This window comes from Spodoptera frugiperda, chromosome 19, assembly GCF_023101765.2.
Source record: "Spodoptera frugiperda isolate SF20-4 chromosome 19, AGI-APGP_CSIRO_Sfru_2.0, whole genome shotgun sequence".
In the NCBI taxonomy this organism is placed as follows: domain Eukaryota; kingdom Metazoa; phylum Arthropoda; class Insecta; order Lepidoptera; family Noctuidae; genus Spodoptera; species Spodoptera frugiperda.
In genome coordinates, this window is record NC_064230.1 from 6,052,209 (window position 1) to 6,075,673 (window position 23,465).

Below are 23,465 nucleotides of genomic sequence, written 5' to 3' on the forward strand. Positions count from 1 at the left end.
AATTAAGCAATTATTAGTTAAATAATTAAATCTGATTAAATTACAACAGCTATATTTATTATTAAAGAAAAATCATGGTTTACTCACGTACATTAGAGTGGAAATAAGTGTGGGAAAGCCTTGCTTCGGATCGAATGGACCGGCTCGACCGGAGTGATACCACGGCCAAGCAGAAAACCAACGTGAAACAACGCTTCCTAATACCCGATTCCCCAACAACCCTTAAATTTTCCTAACCCCAAAAGGTCGGCAACGCACTTGTAACGCCTCTAGTGTGTCGGGTGTCCATGGGCGGCTGCGATTGCTTACCATCAGGTGATTTCTGTCTAGCTTACCGGCTTGTTCCATAAAAAAAGCTCTACTAGTGCGCGACACCGCTGTGCACGCTGTTCATGATGAAGAGTCCTTCTGTGACTCGAAACTAGTAGAGCTTTTCTCCATTAACATACGTGAGTAAACCGTGATTTTTAGTTTAATTTAGTATGTCTCACGATAGTTATTATAGCAGTATTATTATAACATCACACCAGTATATCTTAAACTCTCTGACATTAGACATTTTACTGAATAAGTGAGACGGCAATAAGCAAGAACTAATGCGATGGAAAGAGATAGAGATATGTTTGTTACAAACTTCAGAGAGGTCAAGATATATAAGGTGTTCTAAAAGTATCTGCTATGGTTTTAATGGGAGGTAGTGTTGTGTTTGAAGATTACAATAGTGAATATAAATAAATTATTGATTATAAGTAAAATTAATTTCATACAAAAATGTCTAAATATGGGTTTATTATAAAAGACCTATAGATCTCTTTCTCTGTCTCTGTCAATTAAAAGTAATTATTTTCTTTGACGAAGCGACGCATCGTGCGTATTTGTGAACCACTTTATGCAGAGTAGAGTCAATGTTTATTTAACATCTTTATGTTCTCAAATTGAATTAACTGGTCCGGGGTACGAAATGTCTTCACTATTGTAATCTTCAAACACAACACTACCTCCCATTAAAGCCGTGGCAGATACATTTAGAACACCTTATGTATTGGTTATTATAACTATTAATTTATACCTCTGGCTTATAATCAGGTGCTACTTTAGGCTTAGCTTGTTTCACTATTTTCACTTTATACGGTTCCTGAAACAAATTAATAAATACAATGTATAATCGTTTTTAAAATAATAAATCTTATAACAATTATAACGATGTTTTTAGACCTTGCTTTAAACTAGATGTAATTTTAAACACAAATTACTTATAGTAATCCCGTATACCCGGAGCTGCGGACTACCTAGCGGGTTTACCGGGGCTCCGGTTCGAAAAGCAAGAGTAGGAACGGGGTGGTTTTTAGTCAGTAAGAGTCTGACACTCCCTTCCGCCTCACTCAAGGCGGGAGAAGTCATTGGCTGATTTTCACCCACCAAAAAAGCGATCAAACACTTCATTAAACGTTTTAATTTACAAAGATAATTCCCATAAAATCTAATCAATAATAATATATTTCCTAGTACGGGAATATCGAATCATTTCTATGTAACTACCTAAATTATTTATTTCTAAATTAGTTAAATAATTCTCAAATTAGTCATTTTCTTTCTTTTAATGTTTTGGCTATAGTTTAATAACCATTATTTTGTTAATTTACACAGTTTCATTATTTCTCACTGTATTTAGCTTTAAAACTATTTCTATAAAATCATTATTAATTTGTACTTTAGATGATAACTTGTGATAATAATAAATAACTATTGAGACTATTTATATTTATTACCACTATTAAATTGACAAACAAAACACGAGAAAAAATAACTCACAAAAAACGACACATACTACTCTAAAAAAACACGATTAATTAAAAGAAAACAAATTGTACCCATATAATAAATATAGCAACCACTATTATAGCTACAACGATAAGCGTTATACACATAACGATAAATCGTTAAATTATGAAAATAACGGAACAACTCACTATGTAAACTCGCGACGCGTGCGAACCCGACAAGTGTCGGAAAAGAACTGATTTTTAGGACACAAATGTAGAGTAGGTAATGCAAGTTATACCATTGAATGATTGCCAAAAATAATTAAATTCATTATCAATATATAGGAAGTGTTTTAAAAACAGGGAAGTGATTGAAAATAGACATTGATTACTTAATATTTGGCTTGCATATTGAGTTATTTATTGATCAGTTGACAGGTGGCAAGATCTATGTTGAAATAGGGGGTATTTTATTTATTTCTTCATTAGATTTATGGTTGATGGGACAAGGTTTAAGGTTTCTAAAGTCAGTATGGTAAATCTATGGAGTTTCTTGCTCGATTTTCTCTATAAGGTAGCTCGCCGCCCGACCAGAACTAGAACGTGTGTACGGCGAGTCACGTTTCGCCCGCATCTTAAAGTGACATCAGACCAACACAGATGGGGTAGCGGGTTACCAGGGCTCCGGCTTAAAAAACAGGAGTAGGAACGAGGTGGTTTTTAGTCAGTGATAGTCTGACAAATCGTCCAATGATTTTTCCCGCCTTGGGCGAGGCGGGAGAAGTCATTGCATGATTATCCCTCCTCAAAAAAAGGTAGTCCGCAGCTCCAGATTAGGCATATTTACTGGTCCCCATCCCCCTATGTGGTGGACTGGTGGCTACTTGAGGCGCGCGCGGAATACGACGCGCCGTACGCATGAGTCTGTTTCTTCTCCATAGGAATCTACACTTTGGAACAAGCAAATAGAACAACTAGAGGACTGACTCCTTTCATAGCCATATGTCCTAATAAGGTAAGGTCTATTTACTACAGACTTTTTCAACGAACAAAAATTATACTTTCACCAAACAAACACAAACAAAAATCAACCATACGCTCTAAAACTTACCGCAACAATTTGCGTGTCCTCTGTCCACCCTGGATACCCAAACTTTGCCTTGGGCACCGGCCGCTTCGGCTTCTGGAGAAACGTTGTCCATTTTTTCTCTTCTTTCTTTTTCTCCTCTTGTCTCTTTCTCTCTAGTTCTTCGTTCAATGCTTTCAATACTTCTGAGTCTTTCAAGGAGTTGATCATCGGTTTGATTTTCTGGAAATCGACGCTGTCGTCGTCCGCACGGTGCATGTGAGAGGAAAGTACTCGAGAGAGCCTGTTTTCAACCAATTTTGGGACGTATTGTGTTAGTTATTAGAGTTGGTTTTTGATTGTGTGGTTTGTGGATGGGAGGGTGGTTAAAGAAGATGGGGATGGGTGAAAGAGAAAATATGAGAAGATGGAAAATAACTCAGATTGTTCAAGTCTCAAGCAGTTTCGATGAAAAGAGTGACGTTCTTCTCCATAGGAATCTACACTTTGGAACGAGCAAATAGAGCAACTAGAGGACTGACCGACAGACAGACGTTGTTAATATTATTATATTTGCTTTGACGTTCAAAAGTGCCTTCCTGGTCTATTTGAAATAAATAATTTTGACTTTGACTTTGACAGATCGTTTCGATCGACTTCCTCGTTGGTCGAGTGGTCCCAAGTGCGATTCCTGGACAAGGGGTCTCGGGTTTAATTCGCGTGTTGGACAAAGTGGGCTTCTTTCGGGTTTTCGATAAATTTCTCAATGGTAGCACGGAGTCTGAAATTATGCCTAGTATATGGCAATATCATGGTGGAATGAAGAAGAATTAAGAAGGTAGATAGACTGAAGAATTATTTGAAAGATTAAAATAGACTGTAAAGTGAAGTCTGATGAATGTCTGATAGAAGTACGAGACGTTGAATAAAAGAATGAAGCAGTGATGAGTCCATGTATGTAATGTATGTATAATGAATAAATTGAATGTATGAGACATTTGGTGATGTGTGATAATTTACAAAAATGGTTGAAAACGTGCCGTGAAGATTGTAATGATATTTAAATAATTATATTCATGAAATAATTAGCTTACTACTGCAACTTCTACACCTATTTTGCTTATTAGATTTTTTACTATCATTTGCCTATACAAATTAGTGAAAAAAAAAACTAAAAAATCTACTTATCATAATCATCATCATCATATCAGCCATAAGACGTCTACTGCTGAACATAGGCCTCCCCCAATGACTTCCAGATAGGTCGGTTGGAAGCGACCTGCATCCAGCGGCTCCCTGCGACCTTAGTCAGGTCGTCTGTCCACCTTGTGGGTGAACGTCCTACGCTGCGCTTGCCAGTATGCGGTCTCCACTCGATAAAATGTCTGGCCCAGCGGTTGGTTCTCCGCGCTATATGCCCTACCCACTGTCACTTCAGCTTGCTAATAAATCATAAGAGGTTTCTCCATACGGTATACATATTATATGCATATTCGGTATCGCCGAATTTTCCAACATTGAATGATGGTATACCTATACAACGTGTAACAAAAAGAAGGTATGCATATCAATTGCACGGTTTCTAAATAACATAACAAACGATACGGGAAGGGTTTTTAAATTCATGTTTTCATGGTACCAAGTTATTAATTTTTCAAATCGTGCCGGCGCGCGAATCAAAATTAGGTAGACAGGTATTAGGCAATCAGATGGACAGAAGAAATGTTTCGTAATATTAGCGAGTGATCCCTGTAGTGTTGTGACACGTTTGTATGATTTGAAATCAAGAACTATGCGATACCAACTATTTGGTACTAATTTTTTTTACGTATTTTAAGCTGAAACTTTGTGTAAAGATTCTATTCAACTTGTATTCATCAGGGCTTCTTGATGTATATGGGTATTTTGTTACACGCTGTATATGCATATTCGGATTCGCCGAATTTTTCTACATTGAATGATGGTATATAATATATGTTATATCATAATTTCCAAAAAATATCTCTTAAATCATCATTAGCCTCTCGTCCGTCGATTTGGTAAATTATCTTACTAAACTACCATTTAAAAACGTTCAATGATAATGCCAATGCCTGAAGTCGATCTATTTATAAATGAAACTGGTAATGTAATAGAATTCTACTCACCCCATAACGTGTGCCTCTCTAAGCATCTCTGCTTCTCCAGATATTAGTGTGGCTATCTTCTCTTCTGAGATTCCTGGCTTGCCGAGTTCCTCTGTAAATAAAATGTAGAAGATTAGGTTATCTTCTTCTGTGTGCCTTTTTTAAGTGGGGATAATAGTATGATTACTTCTCCCGTCTTGGGGTGCAACAACCCTTAAATTCACTCAATGCAATAACCCTTAATTGCACTCGTAACGCCTCTGGTGTCCATGAGCAGCGGCGATTGCTTACCATCAGGTGATCCGTCTGCTCGTATACCGGCTAATACTATACTAATAATACTACCATGCTTACCATCAAGCGATCGCCGCCGCCCATGGACACTCGAAACACCAGAGCCAGAGATGCCCTTTTGGGGGTTAGGAATTTAAGTGTTGTTGGGGAATAGGGGGATTGGGAATTGGGCCTCCGGTAACCTCACTCACACAACGCAAGCATTGTTTCACGTCGGTTTTCTACTCGGCCGTGGTATCACTGCGGTCGAAACGGCCCAGCAGTGCCGAAGCATGGCTCTCCCACACTTAAATATTAGTAAAATAGATGTTAAACTTACTGGCTAGCTCTGCATCCATCACTGGTTCTTCCAAACCGTCCACTATGCCTTGAATAGTACCCATTAGCTCCCCACTCTCATTGATGTAAGGGGACTGTCTTGGCTCCGAAATACCCATAGGTTCCTGTGCAGAAAACTTTTGATATTTTTTAGGTTTAAGACATTTATATTTCTCATAAATAATAATTTACATTGGCTTGACTGAGAAATACAAAATATACGTAAATAGGTACAGAATGCGAACCAGTGCCAGAACAATATACCCGTATTCATAAACAACCAAATTATTACATTACATAATATATTTTAAACTGGTCTAACTCAATGCTAAGAACATACACAATTACTTTGAGTAGACGAGGGTAATATTAAAAATTTTGGGTCGAGAACATCAAGTAGTTTGTTTTGATCCTATCGTCACGCCTTTCTATCCCCAAAGTGGCAGAGGTGCACATTACGGCACGCAATGCCGCTATACAATGTACACCCACTTTTCACCATTTGTGTTATATGTAAGTCCCATGTAATAGAGGGTGAGCCTATTGCCATATCCTGGACACATTATAGTAGATGACTAATTTTTATTTGTCTGTCTTAAGGTACGCGTCCATAGGCCCGCATCGTACGCATCGCACGTTACGGATTTTAGTTTGTCTTGTATAGAAACTCATACAACTGCGTCCATTGATCCGCATCGTACGGACCGCATCATCGGCAATGCCTACATGCGATGCGTACGTTTACCTTTATAGATTATTTTAAAACATTAGACGCGTATTTTTTATTTTCTTACCGAAATAAATACTTTTGACGTTATATTGATTTAAAATATCGGGAGACGTCTCCTCTAGGTACATTTTATACGTAGAAATAACGTATTCGCTACCACTCCTAAACTATGATTCGTTTTATCTAAGTTTTGTTTTCTTGTACGACAAAATAGAAAAAAATACTTGTCTAATATTTTTTCACTACCTAACTGGCAAACTAAATAGATTTTTAATGTTCATACCCCGTCATCATCCCTATTCTTGTGCTTAAACTTACCTGAACAGAAATGAAGTCTTGCCCGCGCCTCTGAATATTCTCTGGATCAAATACAACTGGTCGTACTCTTGTTAACGGATCAAACTTTTCTTCTATCAACTCTTGAGACTCTGTTTTTACTTCTACTGCTGTAAATTCTGGCTTTAATTCTTCTCTTATCTCTGTTTTCTCTACTACAGGAGTTATATCTTCTTTTACATTATCAACAGCTGTAGTTTCCCTCTCCTTTACAATCACAGAAGATGGTTCAATAACACCAGTGTCTGCTATTCCATTTTGGTATTTATTGTCTTGTACATGAGTTTCAATTTCAACTATGTCAACTTTGATAGTTTGGTCTTTATTATTTTCTTGATATTGTGGGTCGATTTCAATGCTAATTCTTCTTGTTCTCGTTTCATCTATTTCTGTGACAATTCCTTCATTTTCAGGTTTATCTGAATCTGTTTTAGTGTCTATAGACATAGTATTACATTGTTCAATCATTTCTTCTATCTTAGTATCAATTTCATTAAAGCCATTTTTTATAATCTCTTCTGATGTGTAAGATTCTTGGTAGCTCTTTGTAATCTTCTCTTCTTTATGTTCTTGTACGTTGATCTCCTTTTTTACTTCTTTTTTCGTCTCTATTCCTACTTCTTCTTTGTATTCTTCTATGCTTTTTATTGTTTCGTCTATCGCTGATGCTAGAAGAGAGGATTTGCGCTCGATCTCTCTTATTTCTTCCTGTAAAGGTGTTGGTGATATTAGTACTATATTTTGTGGAATTTTGAAAGAATAATATATAAAAATCATTTTAAAATAATCAAAGAAATATATCATTATTGTTTTTCTAGACTAATTCATACGTACAACATAATTATAGCTGAAAAAAAATGTACATGTATATTTAACATCTAACACAGATTGAAAATAGGTATATGGCAATGATGAATCATACGTTTATGTGAGTTTGTTGAATAAAAAAACCTAAGTAAAACAACATGATATCGACTGTTATATAAATTACAAAGCGTTGAGATAGAAGATCTCCGCGTCGAGCTGATTGGTAATAATAGACAAACAAGAATAATAGACAACTACATATATTGATTTTCGAAAATGTCAATAATAACTAGCAGACTGAGTAAGCTGCGCGACGTTGCCGTGTCTGCGCACGTATGCGAGTATGATGTGCTATGAAGATGCGTCGCCGCAAATTAGCTATGCGAGGAAGATACGCAGCTCGAGTATGCGATGAATCGATAGTAGGGAAGCTTTCCAGACACACATCTTTCCACATAAAAAACAGCTTAGCCGAGTCCGTTTCTATCAGTTCTAAGCTATGTGTACCAATGAATATGACTGGTGGCAGCCAAACGCATCCACAGCAACGTAGCATAGCACTTCTCTGGTGGAAAACCACTTAAACCCATAACTAACTGACGTAGTATACAATCACAGTACTAACAATGAAAATGCCATAAAAACGAAAGACCAGCTCATTCCAACATACCTTAGAAAAATCTGGATTATCACCGCCACCGTATAATCCTGGTTTCCTATACACAGGGAACCTTATCCTCCCTGCACCCCCTTTCAAACCAGGTTTCGAATAAACCGGGTATACTTTACCACCCCCATTCAAAACTGGTTTGGTAAAAACAGGGGATTTTGGTTCTTCAATAGGAGTAGGTAAAGGTTGATCGTAAACTACTTGTTCTATTGTAGTTTCTATGTGAGGTACCAAGTTCTTTTTAACAATATGTGGATCCTCATCTTCTGGAGTGCAATCTCTGGGGACAGGAGTAGCGCTTCTGCTTTTAGGAAGAGGGAGGGAGAGTTTGAAAACGTATTCGTCTGTTAAAGGAGTTGGGGGGACGGTAGAGGGCGTTGGAGTGTCGATAGTACTTGGAGGGCTTGATAATGATGAAGAGGATAGTTGCTTTTGCAGATCAGTTTTTAAAGAGAGTTTTCTGTCAATAGATTTGGCTGTAAATGAGGCTTCTTGTGATATCTCTTGCGTTGATATTTTCTCTTCTTTCATAGCAGATTTGCTTATAGATTCTTCTTTAATTTCTGATATGTCTACTAAAGATTCTTTCTTCTCACTTTTGCCTATATGAGTGCTGATTGAAGATGTTTCAGAAATTTCTTTAGTAGCATCTACAGTTACATCATTACCAACGCCTACAGTACTAACAGTAGATCTAGCTATTAGCTCAGAAATATCTTCAACTTCAATGATTTCAGGTGATAACACACTGTCTACAGGAACTATTTTGACGATTTTAAGCGCAGCATATTCGTCATGCTCAGTTTTTTCTTTATTAGGCTTCAGTTTGACAGTTTCTGTTATTTCAACCGTTTCTACAGGCTTTGGTTCGTGTATTTCAGGCTCTATTTCAACCACTTTCTCATTGAATGTCACTTCTTCAATTTTAACTTCTTCTTTTTTCACTTCAGCGGCAACGAACTCTGATTTTGTCTCCATGACACTGACTTCAGTTGATTGGGCTACTGATAGCGATTCGTTTATATCTACATACGCTTTTTCAACTGTTTCTACTCGTTCTTTGATTTCTACTACTGGTTCTATAATCTCTTTTACTTCTTGAACTATTATTTTTTGTACATCCGTCTTCTGTACAGCAGATTTACGCTCAAACTCTTCATGAACAAATTCCTTAGTATCATGTACTACTTCTTCAATCTTTTGTACCGTTGCAGCGCTTTTAGCGGTTACTGTTGCTAGTTCATGTTTCTCTTCTACAACTTTAGCTGTTTCTAATTCTCTTAAAGCGTTTTCTATCGCTACATTTTCAGTGCTGATAGTCTCTATAGCTTCTATAGCTGTATTTACTTCTTCAGCACTTTGCACTGATGATGTTTCTGAGAAGTCTGTAACATGTTCTTCAAATATGGCGTCTTTGTTAGTATATACATGAGATTCGACAATAGCAATGTACGTCTGTCTAGGAGACTTCGATCTTCTTGAAGTTCCTTCTTCTTTCGTCTCGATTACGCTCTTCTTTGCTTCAGTAGATGAGAATTCCTTTTTAGATATCTCTGTTCTTTCTTGAGATGTTCTCCTACTGTCTACTTTGGACAGCCATTCTAGAGGATCGCTTTCTTTCATAACTTCTTCTTCGATTTGACTCCTGCTTCGTGATCTTCTGCTCTTCTGGAACATTTCTTTTTTATCTTCTTCTACGGCGATGGTTTGGAATTCAGAGATTACTGCGTCCATCTTTTGAGTCATCTCCTGTGTGAGTTTCTTCTCCGAACGCTGTGCCATTTCTGCTCCTGTAGCAACTTTTTCAATCTTCTCTTCTTGTTTTACTTCTTTTTTCTCCACCTTAACTTCTTGCTTAACTTCTTTTACAGGCACAGGTTTAATAATCTCTCTCTTTTCAACTTTCTTCTCTTGCGACTCAACCTTTACATCTTTTTCAATCTTTTGCGTCACAGATTTCACTTCTTTCTTCTCCACAACTGGTACTGGAGTCACCAGTTGCCTTCTATCCTGGGTTTTTTGTACTACTCTCGCTTCTTCAGTCTTCTGTACTTGAGAAGTCTTTTGTACCACATCAGCGCTTTCGTAGCTACGCTTTTCGGTATATGATTGGTCTAATTGATTGAAAACTGGTTGTGATAGAAGGAATCTGGATAAAGCTACCATCACATCGGTTAGATGGATAAAGAACGTTTGCAGAAGTAGATTGTAATGATAAGAAGAATGTACGGTTCCTCTAATATTAGGTATAGTTTGCAAACCTATGGTATATGCCCTCTGTTCTGCGGTATTCTTCTCTGATTTCACACCAGAAGCAACGGTCTTAGCAATCTTCTTAAACTTGGCCTTACTTTCAGAAGACTCTTGGATAGAAGACTCTTTTCTTCTCGGCTCTTCTGTATACTCTTGTTGGTATTCTTCTGATATTACAGATTTTCTGTGCACATCCATCTTACTGTCTTCTGTGGATATGGTTTCAGAAGATTCTGTTTCTTTAAAGTCTTTTCTAGACATCTTTCTGCTATTCTCTTCTTCGTTAACAATACGTTCTTCTTTACTCATCTTTCTTTCAGCATATTCTGATGTTTCAGTCTTGTCGACTACTTCAGAAGATTGTTCAGTCATTTCATATTTTGAAATGTCTTTTTTCTCCGTTTCAGAAGTTACTTGTTCAGATTTCTCAGAAGATAGGAGCTCTACATCGATTTCTTTTTTAATTTCTTCAGCAACTGATACCGCTCTCTCGATACTATCATCCACAACTTGCATAGCAGTTTCCTCAATCTTCTGAACATCAATTTCTTGTTTCATCTGCTCTATATACTGCAACTCTTCTCTTAAAGACTCCTCCTCAATTTCTTCTCTACTCATCTCTTTCTTTTCCACAGTTTTAGACTCAATTCTAACCTTACCCTCCGAAACTCCCTCTTCAATCCTAACACTTTTCCTTCTAACATCTTCAAAAGCACTCCCATTGAGTACAACATCTTTAGTTTCCTTCAAAACATTAACACCAGCCTCACAAATCCTTGTTTCTTTAGTCACATCAACAACCTCCAAATCTTTGCTCAAACTCTTAACATGTTTCTCATACTTCAATAGCTTTTCCACCACCTCAGTATTCTGCTTAAACCTTGTACCATCAGGGTCATATTGGTCAGATATCGGCAACTTATACCTGCTCTCACCTAATACATTACCGAAAGAGTTCAACAGGTATTCAGGGTCATTGTCACAAGGGGTTCGTCCAAAAGTATCTCTATAATCAGGATTGAGGATAATAGGGTCTTCCAAAGGGGGTATTTCAGGTAAAGGTTCAGTAGAAAACGGTCTGTAAGGTTTTGTGGGAGTAACAAAGGGGGAGGAGGTTAAGGATCGGGATTCCAAGTCGGATCTTGGGTCCAGGTCATGGCTGCCTATGTCGGAGGGTTCTACAAAGTTCTGGATTTGGAAGACTACCTCAGTCGGTTCCGATTGTAGGCCTAAATCTTCCGGTTCGTAGTATAACGGCTCCGAGTCGTCTAGGACCGGATCGTACAGGCCGCTGTAACAATAGAAAGGTAGGTTTTGTTTATGATTGCTAGAAATGAGGGTGAGGTTGGGGTGGATTTTATTTAATTATGTGGCTTTAGCTTCTACCTGTAGCTTGGTCCGCGTTCCCGTCTGATAAAAAGCTAGCCTATATATCATTTCAGGCCATATCCTACCACCTTTTTAATAGATTTTTGAGATTTTAAATAACGTTGCCTCACTTTAGTATTTTCTCCTGTGTCGTAGGTGCGTTTACAAGGATAGAAGTTTACATGTACACATGCATGACGCTCAGACCCGAAACAACAATTTTGTTGATCACACAAAGGGTTTCTCTTTACGGAAACGGAACCCGCTATACTTTCCACGGCAGCTAGTGGCCCTGCCGCCGCACCAACCGTGCAATGAAAATTATAAATAAGGAAAAATGTGAGTTTGTTTGTCACACAATCACGTCAAAACGACTAAACGGATCGGTATGAAATTTGGAACAAGAGCAGATTATGGTCTAGAACAACACATACGCCCGAATACTGAAACGCTACTCAATTTTAAGTTGTACTTAAATATCGTGTTATCTCTGTCATTTTATAAAGAATTGATAATGACAGTACTACATTTGAGAGCGTCTTAAAATTGAGTAGCGTTTGAGTATTCGGGCAATAGGCTACTTTTGAACCCACGGGATTGGAGCGTCGGGCATAATTTAGGATTACTTCATTGAAATAAATGCTTTGACTATGACTAAGACTTTGGGAACGCGGTCAAAGCCGCTGGCAAAAGCTATCAACAAATACTTATTAACTGACATTTTCAATTGCATTATTGTATCTGTAGTATCGTGATATTACTATAGACAATAAAGTCACATCACTCGCACTTTCGCCACTCATGTTTCAAACTAAAATCTTTTAATTGCTGTAACAAAACTAAACGAAATAATACAGAAAAACCGACGTGAAACAACGCTTGCGTTGTGTGAGTGAGGTTACCGGAGGCCTAATTACCCCCCTTCCCAATCCCCGATTCCACTTAAATTGTAACCCCCAAAAGGCCGGCAACGCAACGTAACACCTCTGGTGTTTCAAGTGTCCATAGGTGGCGGCGTTTGCTTACCATCGGTTTGTTTACCAGCTTATGATATAAAACAATTAAACTAGTTTTTTTGAATAGGTATTGAACAACAACAGGTATTGAAGATTAGGAAGGGGAGTAATTGGGCTTCCAGTAACCTCTTTTGATTCGTCACAATCACTTAAATATATATTATAGCCAAATATTTGTCACGGTCACTTAAAATATTATAGCCGCACACGAACGTTTTATAAAAAAATAAACAGTATCAAATATGTCTGTATGGTACTGAAATAGTCAACGCGTTATCAGATACTAATCTAGAAATATTATGCAATGTATTCTTAATGTAGAGTTTAAAAATAACTTGCAAATTGGCTACACAAACTGTTGCGATATAGACGATTAGTTAAAAGTGCCTACTGCCCATAAGTCTAAGGTTAAAATTATTTTGTATGACATAGGCCGGTAAACGAGTAGATCACTTGATGGTAAGCAATCGCCCCCGCCCATGGACACCTAAAACACTAGAGGTGTTACAAGTGCGTCGCCGACCTTTTGGCGGGGACCATAAAAAACTAATATAAATTTATGAGTAAGTAAACATATGCCTATGTGAATAAAAAGCCTTCGTAGTAGCCCGGAGGCTTAAGACGCACGCTTCTTATGCATGAGAGTAACCTACCAACGGCAAGTACTAATGTGACTTTTTCCGAGTTATATGTACTTTCTAACATTATTTAGACACCACTGACAAACGGTGAAGAAAAACATCGTGAGAAAACCTGGGGTTATTATAATTTCCAACTATAAGTTTGAAATCGCCAACCCGCATTGAGTAAGCGTGGTGATTAATGCTCAAACCCTCTATATGGGAGAGAGGTCATTTGGTCAGCAGCGGCCACTTATAGGCTGTTTTGTTTTTTTTTTTATTTATTTTATAGGTTGTTAATGTGATCGATGTGAAGTGTATAAAAATATATGCAAATAAAAAAAGGCAAAAGCCAAACTTACTGATTTTTATAAACTAAATAGAACTTCATTGTTTAAAAAACCCAAAAAATACTACAAAACAAAAAAAAACACAATTTGGTAAAATAGGACCTAGTCCTTTAGAATTAATCCAATATAATATAAAAAATAAATCTATCGGTCGTATCGATTCGGATGCACAGATTCACACACTCACGCAATTTGAAAAACAAAAACCAAATAAAGGTTTGCAACTCGTATATATTTGAAGATACATTAAAAAGGACATTGATTGAATCTATTTTTAATTGACATTCATTTTAAATATCGTAACGCCTGTCAATAGAAGTTTAATTAGATTTGGCAGGGGAAGTGTCGGAAGCATGGGAGAGATGCGTCAAGTCTCGTAGTAAGTCAAACACAATACTGCTGATACATCAAACTTTCATACTTACAAAGTCCCTACAATTATTTATTTCAAATAGACCAGCAAAGCACTTTTGAACGTCAAAGCAAATATAATAATATTAATAACGTCTGTCTGTCGGTCAGTCCTCTAGTTGGTCTATTTGCTCGTTCCAAAGTGTAGATTCCTATGGAGAAGAACGAGCAAGAAACTCCATAGGTTACTCATTTTCAATCAGATTCACAATACAATAATTCTTGGTTACATTGTTTCGGCTGCTTCAACTGTTTACGTGAGAACTGTGTGTAAAACTAATACATATTAAGTCAAAGTGATAGAAAAAGAGAATAACCTTGACGACAACAAAAAATATTTAAATGTTTCCACTGATACTAAGCTATGTAGCTGTGCGAGGAAGCGCAGCTCGAGTATGCGATGTATCGGTAGTAGAAAAGCCATCCGTAGCACGTATCTTTCCATATAAAAAACACACCTTAGCTGAGTCCGTTTCCACCAGTGCTAAGCTATATACCAATGAATATGTTTGGTGGAAGCCAAACGCATCCACAGCAACGTAGCATAGCACATCTTTGGTGGAAAAGCGAGTGACTTGGCGACGTTTTTAGCATTTAGTTTTTGTGATAGACATAGTCTATAAATAGTAATCAGTTAGGTATCTAGGTCTCTATAGCATTGTTTATCACGAATCGTACCTAGAAATAAATACAGCGCCGTATCGTCGTAGCAATTGACGGTCTATTGTCTCTGTCTACCCCCATTTGGGAGATAGGCGTGAAGTTATGTATGTATGTATGTCGTATCGTCACGCCTTCCCAATTGCCAGTGGTGTTTGAGTTGCAAATATACCTACAATGTACACCCACTTTTCACCTGTTGTGTTTTGAGGCCTATTTAATTTTTTTCTTATACTATTATATAAAGTTGAAGAATTTGTTTGTTTGAACGCGTCAATCTCAGGAACTACTGGGCCAATTTGAATAATTATTTATTTTTGTGTTTAATAGTTCATTTGTTGAGGAAGGTTATATAAAACATCACGCTACGATCGATAGGTAGGTAAAAAGCGTCGCGGTAGTAGATATATGGTATAAGTCGGTAAACGAGCAGACTTATCACCTGATGGTAAGCAATCACCGCCGCCCATGGACACATGAAACACTAGAGACATTTAAAAATGCGTTGTCAACCTTTTGTGAGTTAGAATTTTAAGAGTTGTTGAGGAATCGGGGATTGGGATGATTGCAAGGGGTGTATTTGGGTCTCCGGTAACCTCACTCATACAACGTAAGCGTTGTTTCACGTCAGTTTTCTACTCGGCCGTGGTATCACTCCGGTTGAGCCGGCCCATTTATGCCGAAGCATGACTCTCCCACACTTTTCTGTCTTTACTTATTCATTTTTATCGACTCTTTCTCTCTCTCTTATGAACTAACTAGCTACTTCCGCGCGGTTTCACCCGCTCTGCTGGGCTCCTATTGGTCATAGCGTAATGTTTTATAGCCTATAGCCTTCCTCGAGAAATGCACTATTCAACACAAAAATAATTATTCAAATCGGACCAGTAGTTCTGGAGATTAGCGCGTTCAAACAAACAATCAAACAAACTCTTCAGCTTTATAATATTAGTATAGATGCCCACTCACCGCAGCACTCCCACAGTGAGGCTATGCCCTGACTCCTCGACTCTTCGACTGGCGGTGAGCAGCGACATGTCGATGGCTTCCTCTCCGTTCAGCGTCAGGATCGTGTCGCCGTTCAGCAAGCCAGCTCGCTTCGCCGGGGAGTCAGGTTCTATCTGTAATATGGTAGACCAGATTCTATTGTAACTTTCGTGAGACATACTAAATTAATTATTATGTTTTTTGTTTTTCTACAAAAACTAATTCTTGACTACATTATGTTATCGGCTTACTCATGTAACTGTTTGACGAGGAACTCGACTAGTTTCAAGCCATGCTAGAGGCTCATATTCATGAGCAGTATTCCGCGACACACGACAATCGCCGCGTCATGTGTCGCGTATGAGCCTCTAGCTTGGCTTGAAACTAGTCGAGTTCCTCGTCAAAACAGTACGTGAGTAAGCCGATAACATAATAATTAATTAAAACAGATTTGTTATTACAGGATTTTTTAGTTGATTTTTATAACAAAAACTGTTGTACCAGAATACACCAGTTATTTGTTGTAATATACCATCTTGCAGAAAAGCCAGTAGAGCTAAGTCTCCGTTACTACACAATGAAACTTTTAGACGTGTTTTGAAAGTGGTTTTAGTGAGCTCAAAATCCCATACTTCTTAGTCTTTTATCCCGAATAGAATATCCCGATAGTAGGGAAGCAATCCATAGCACGCACCCATTGTACGCATCACGATCACCTCGCCTGATCTGAGGATCTTCCTATTCTTAGGGAATTTTATTCACTGTTCCTTAAATGTGGTTCACAAATTCATGATTTTCTAGCTAAGTGTTTTTGTTTGTGTTTCTTCATGTTGGATGAAATAGTGAAATTTAAGTGAAAATTATGTCTGGAGACAGTAGAGACCACTGGTCATCGGATCCTCTAAAAAACTACATTTATATATCTTTCTATACCGTATCGGAAGACCTGTAATAACTTAATTTAAACCACATATTTATTATCATTCCATATGCCAATATACAAACAATTTGCGAACTAGGCCCAGTAGGTAAGCCAAAAGAGCATTATGCTCTTTGAGCTAATTTGAACACTCTTTACAAATACGGCATTATAACAGCCGCGCCGCATGTCCGTAACATTCCTAGACAACCTACAACATTACAGCTCTTCTATGGTCAAGGAACATGGAGCTGTTCACACAGAATTTAATACTTGATTTATTTAATTATTTATTTTGTTTGAAAATTTCAATTTTCGTTGAAATATTTAGTTGTATTATGCTTCTGTGGACGAATACTACTTGTAGTTTCATTTAAATCATAGGAGTGACTCGTTGTTCGAGTAAGTCGCAAGTGCGACTGACAGACAAGAGGTCTCGGGTTCAATGCCCGGGTCGAGGAAAGTATTACTGGGCTTTTTTCGGTTTATCGAAAATTTCTCAGTAGTAGTAATAGATAGGCTCACTCCCTATTACATGGGACTTATAACACAAATGGTGAAAAGTGGGTGTACATTGTATAGCGGCATTACGTGCCGTAATGTGTCCCTCTGCCTACCCCTTCGGGGATAAAAGGCGTAATGTTGTATTAAATCATATGAGTGATCTCCATACTGTATATATCAATCACATAGTGTATATCAATCATATTTAGTCTCTGCCTTTCATGTGTTAAATGTTATGCATACCTGTTATTTGCACGGTTACTGAAATGCCATTATTTTGTTGGTTATGTTAATTGAATATGTGTGTGACTGTGCTGTTGGTGTGCTTATTGTTAAATAAATAAATAGCATCTACATATTTTTTTTTTTTTTTAATGGGACAAGCCCGCCACAACCTCCCATACCGCTGCAACTCCTGTAAGCCAGGATCTACAGTAGATACAAACATGAAAACACCGGAACCCTGAAGTCCGGCGCGTCCCAGGGAAATGAATGACTGTCTTGGATCCCGCAACGAAACAAATCAGAAGATGTTATTAGAGGAGAAGAAAAGAAAACGATAGTTTCCACTTCCCTCGGTGAATTTAATGCAGGAGACAGGATGACTTAAGCCTTAAGGCACAAAAGAGACTGCACAACTGGGAGAAGCCCAGTCGCCAAGCACCACGGATATTTTACTTAAAACTAAAATATTAAATGCTAATACTAAATGGGTCCTATGCGTGAGCTGTTATACTTGCTTCCAATAATAGGTATGGCAAAAACGCCTAAACGCACGGAAATTTGCTCGAGACTCCACAAGGTCCGTGTAATAAACTACACCTGATGAAACAATTAAATTATCCAACATAGTGTCACGCTCAGATTGCCAGAGACCACACTCCCAGAGTATGTGATGGGCGGATTGCTCATGTTGCAACTCCGCTGTCGAACATTGGCACCATGGTGAATCAACGAGTTTAAATGAGAACAATTTGCTTTTAAAGTTGCCATGGCCAGTAAGAAATTGGGCAACACAGTGATCCACCTCCAACCATGTCCTCTCCAGACGCTCATGCACGGATGGAAAGAATTGATAGAGGTGGCGGCCCTTGGTAGAAGATTCCCATCTACACTGCCACTCAGTCAGAAGTTCATCCCAGACGTCCGTTAATGGCTTGAGCAATCTATCAATTTTGCTTCGATCACGTTGTGCTAGAAAGTTTGCGGAAAAGTTAGGTCTCGCATTATAGTACATGGCAGCACGTCGCTGCACCTCAAGATCGACTGGAAGTAGTCCCGCGAGCACAGGTAGGGCCTCTGTGCTAACCGTCCTATAAGCCTTACACAGAAAGATCAAGGCTAGACGCTGACCTTGGAAAAGCTTTCGCCGTACCGCGCCTATTGTGGCCCTATCAGCCCACACTGGTGCCCCGTAGCACACGCATCCCAGGTAGGTTGCTCCGTAGATGGTTCTGAGCGTAAGAAAAGAGAGACCCCAGGTAGCCTTCGAAATTCGCGTGAGCGCATAGAAATTGTTTTTGGCTTTCTCACTAATAGTCTTAATATGTTCAATGAAAGAAAAGTTTTTTTCTAGGACTAGACCGAGATAGCAAACCGACTCCTTACGTTTGACGGGAACGTTATTGAATTTAATAGACGGCCATGATTTCAAATTTCCTTTAAGCAATAATTGATAGGTTTTATGGGGTGCAAAAGTTAATCGATTACGTTCGCCCCATCGCGAGATCCTACTGAGGCAGTCCTTAGCTAAATTCTCTAGTCCGGCTCGAGTATTTGATTGTATTAACAAAAGGCCATCATCCGCATATCCAGTCAACGTACAACCAGAAGGAAGGGGGGTCGCGAGCAAGTCATCAAACCCTAAATTCCACAGATACGGGCCAATAACCGAGCCCTGAGGACATCCCATTGACAACGACTTCGACCGAGAAAAATTACCAAGTTTCAGTTTTACAGAACCATGAAGAAAATAAGTGTATAATAGTTTGTATATGTTACTAAAGCAACCACGACCCTTCAGTTTAAGGAGTAGCATTGGCCACCACGCGTTATCAAAGGCACCGGAAATGTCTAGAAAAATGCCTACTACATATTTGTGCTCAGACGAAGTCACTATGGTTCGGACAGAGAGAGCTGCGTCTACAGTAGATTTACCCACAGTAAAACCAAATTGATTATTGTGAAATTTCGGTCCACCGGGCAGCAAACGAGGAACGATAAGCCGCTCAAGAAGTTTTCCTAATGATGGTAAAAGCGTAATAGGCCGGTACATGACTTAGGGTCATCGGGTGGTTTATTTCCATTCTTAGGTATAATGCGAATGAATCCACGTCGCCATATACGAGGAAAGACGCCCTCCGCTATACAACGATTAAAGACAGACAGGATCGCGTCAGCCGCAGATTTGCACGCTTCTATTATCATTTTATTTGAAACTTTATCCTCACCAGACGATTTATTCATAGGCAACGTTTTAATAACAGTTACGAGCTCATTGATGGAAGGTAGATCAGACACCGGTGAATTGGGTGGTATAGCCGCCCACGACCTAATCTGTTGATGATAATCGCTATCTGTCTCGGATACATCGTCAGGGATGAGTTCATCGAGTAGAACTTCCGTTGTCTCCTCAATACCAGTGGTGTGAACATTGTTGACTTTTATGTTCTGTACGAACGCCAGATCGACGAATCTATTGGCTTTGAACTCATGGTACAGAGGCGACCACGGACCCTCGCTTTCCAGCCTCTGCACTACTCTCCGCAACAGGTTACCCTTAGCTTTCTCCACTGAAGCCCTATAACGTGACCTGGCAACTCTAAACGCAATCAATGCTTCATCAAATGCAAAACCAGTAACTTTACGTTTTTTTAGTCTATTTAATTGTTTGCGCGCTTTACGAAAACATTTACGTTGTTCGACTAGATAATTATTCCACCAGTCACATCTGCGCGTACTGGTCAAGGATCCCCGACCAAACGCAATGTCGGCACAGTAAGTAAAAGTATCCGACATGATTTCAGCACCTTCTTCTGCCGAAAGGTCTTTGCGAGTGAAGTCTGTGGCCTGAGATGCAAATAATAAGCTAAAGAAGTTCCAGTCCGCGCCCTTAGTTTTATATCTAAAGCCACTACTGCAAAGCGTTGGACCCCGGGGTAATCCCGAGACAAATTCGTACACGTTCAGGCGATGGTCACTACATGACGCATCCGGTAGGACACGCCACCTATCCAAGCTAACGTCCGAACTAGAAAGTGTGACGTCAATACAAGATTCGCCCATTTGGCTGCAAAAAGTAGGTGGTGCATCAGGGGTGTTATGTATGGAGAGATTCATTTCGGCAATGAATTCTTCAACGGCACAACGCCGCTCCATGTCAGTAGCCCTAACTTTGCCATACCATAAGGATGAAGACGCATTAACGTCGGCGCCAATTATAATTTTGGAGCCCGCAAGCGACTGCAAGACGTGACGGAGGTGATGAATGTGAGGAGTAACTGAGTCAGAATATTGAAAGTAACAGCTCACAGCGTAAAGTTTAAAGTTTTCTGAGGCAATCTCCGCCACGGCACAGTGTGACGTCATTAAATTAGTTATAGATGTTACTGTGAAATTAGATGATCTCGTGACGTAAATTCCAGCTCGTGACCTACTGTTCAGCTGCACTACCCTGTGCCTTAAGTGGGCATTTTGATACTGTTCTTGAACAAGTAACTACAATGTCAAGCTGATAGTCGACTATTAGTTTGTCTAACTCGGACGTCGCAACCCTGTCGTTATGTAGATTTAGTTGCCCTATAGTCAACCTATCCATATTATTATTTAATAGGTGGTGTTTAATATGAGTTGTTCGAGTAGCATCTACATATACATCTATCTAATCACAAATCAATACCAGTACCTATTAGATCACTTCTAATGATTGTTTCGAAACGGCACAAGGGCATGTGGCACCCAGCCAAACGATCAACAATTGGCAGGCGCTGAATTATTTGCAACCAATGTCAATCTCAGAGTGACATGTTATGTGTTGGGAGTAAATACTTTTATATGTTTGTTGCATACTAGCTTTTGTTAATGGCTTTGTCTGTGTTGTAAATATTTTTTATGGTATTTACACAATACTCAAGTCTTTATTGTATTCCACAAAATAAATGGTAAACATGTTGGACCCTGTCGGGCAAGTCGGTAAATGAGTAGACGGATCACCTGGTGGTAAGCAATCGCCGCCGCGAGGCGTAACAAGTGCGTTGCTAGCCTTTTGGGGGTTAAGAATTTAAGGGTTGTTGAGGAATTCGGGATTCGGAAGATTAGGATCGGAGGCCGAGAGATTAACCGGTGGGTAATTGGGCCTCCGGTAACCTCACTCACACAACGCAAGCGTTGTTTCACGTCGGTTTTCTGCTCGACCGTGGTATCCGGTCGAGCCGGCCCAGCAGTGCTGAAGCATGTCTCTCCCACACTTTACTCACGGTTTACTCACGTAACTGTTTAACGAGGTACTCGACTAGTTTCAAGTCATGCTAGAGACTCATATTCATTCTCTGACTGTCGCTGCTACTCGAATTCCTCGTCAAACAATTACGTGAGTAAGCCGATAACAAAATAATTAATATTAATTGAAATTACCTGTTGTATCGTCAAAGGCATCTCCTCGTCAGCTCCGCCGAAGATCCGGAAGCCCCAGGGCTCGTCAACGTCGCGAGATAAACGTACGTCCAACGCCATCTATTGAGATAGATAGGAACTGTAAATAATCACGATAGAATAGTTTCCTAATAGGCTAGTTTCCTACTAGTCAAATTCAATACTTTTTTCGAAACGTCAACAACTATATTTAACTATGAATTTTGTATGAAATTGTGCGTTATGACGTCATAAGTTTTTGACGTCAAATAGCAGACTTATTTCTAGAAATTTAGCTAGAAAAAATCGAAAATTAAATAGTTCGTCAAATTTATGAATGAGAGTGTGATTATTTTTTAATATTTTATTGTATTGAAAAGTTGTAATAATTTATTTTTGACCGAGGATAGTACCCAATTGTACTTTTTTCTTGAACGGTTTAAAAATATTGTTGAGCCTACCTTTAATTCAAGAGCATACACAAAGTGTTGTTTCTCATATTTTTTATATTGTCTGTATGTATCTTAGTTGGTAAGCTTTAATAAATAAATAAATAATCACACTCTGTTTCTAAAAGGCTACAAAATAGTAAAAATTTAACTAAACGGCTGACAATCGTTTGAGTTGCTAAAATTATAGTTAATATTTTTTTGATAACTATCGTGAAACTTACTAAATTAACTAAAAATCACGGTTTACTCACTGGTACATTAATGGAGAAAAGCTCTACTAGTTTCGAGTCACAGAGGGACTCTTGAGCAACGGGCGCAGACACACAGATGATGATGAAGAGTCCCTCTGTGATTCGAAACTAGTAGAGCTTTTCTCCATTAATGTACGTGAGTAAACCGTGATTTTAATTAATTTAACATAGTTAATCTTTTTTTATCATTTTTTAAACATTGCCGCACACTAGTATTTTCTCCTGTATCGTTAGTGCGTTTACAAACATACAAGTTCACATACACATGACACCCAGACCCGAACAATTCGTGGATCACACAAAGAGTTGTAACATGTGAAGTTTTCCAAGTTCTATGTACTTTCTAAAATTATTTAGACACCACTGACAAACGATGAAGGAAAACATATTGTAGAAACCTTTTTTTTTTGAGGGCGGAAAATCATCCAATGACTTTTCTAGGCTTGGGCGAGGCGAGAGGGAGTGTCAGACTCTTACTGACTAAAAACCACCGCGTTCCTACTCCTGCTTTTCGAACCGGAGCCCCGGTAACCCGGTAGGTAGTCTGCAGCTCCGGAACATGTATCTGTCATGGGCTATTGATATATCAAATACAATCTTTATGATGAAACTAATTGGATGTTTTTTTTATGAAACACCGTAAACGAGCAGACGTATCACCTGATGGTAAACAATCGCCGCCGCCCATGGACACTTGAAACACCAGAGTTACAAGTGCGTTGCCGGCCTTAGGTGGTTAGGAATTTAAGGGTTGTTGGGGAATCGGGGATTGGGAAGTTTGGGAAGGGGGTAATTGGGCCTCCGGTAACCTCACTAACACAACGAAACACAACGCAAGCGTTATTTCACGTCAGTTTTCTGTGATGATGAAGGGTATAAAGAAATCAGTTTATTTACCTTTAGTTTTATCCAATACAAGTGCACTGAGCCACAGT

The 23,465-nt window shown here is 38.8% G+C and overlaps 1 protein-coding gene across 1 annotated transcript in view; it reads right to left on the reverse strand.

Annotated features, from left to right (window-relative positions):
• The window catches only part of LOC126911794 (titin-like), a 34,284-nt gene extending 18,330 nt beyond the window's left edge, over positions 1-15,954 (reverse strand). Inside the window, exons 1-7 of the mRNA XM_050700649.1 lie at positions 15,758-15,954; positions 8,111-11,654; positions 6,616-7,341; positions 5,569-5,692; positions 4,977-5,067; positions 2,875-3,133; positions 1,070-1,135 (exon numbers count right to left, since the gene is read on the reverse strand). Of these exons, the coding sequence (XP_050556606.1) occupies positions 1,070-1,135; positions 2,875-3,133; positions 4,977-5,067; positions 5,569-5,692; positions 6,616-7,341; positions 8,111-11,654; positions 15,758-15,954 (5,007 nt within the window). The remainder of the gene's footprint in view (positions 1-1,069; positions 1,136-2,874; positions 3,134-4,976; positions 5,068-5,568; positions 5,693-6,615; positions 7,342-8,110; positions 11,655-15,757) is intronic.
• Between the last annotated feature and the right edge of the window lie 7,511 nt (positions 15,955-23,465).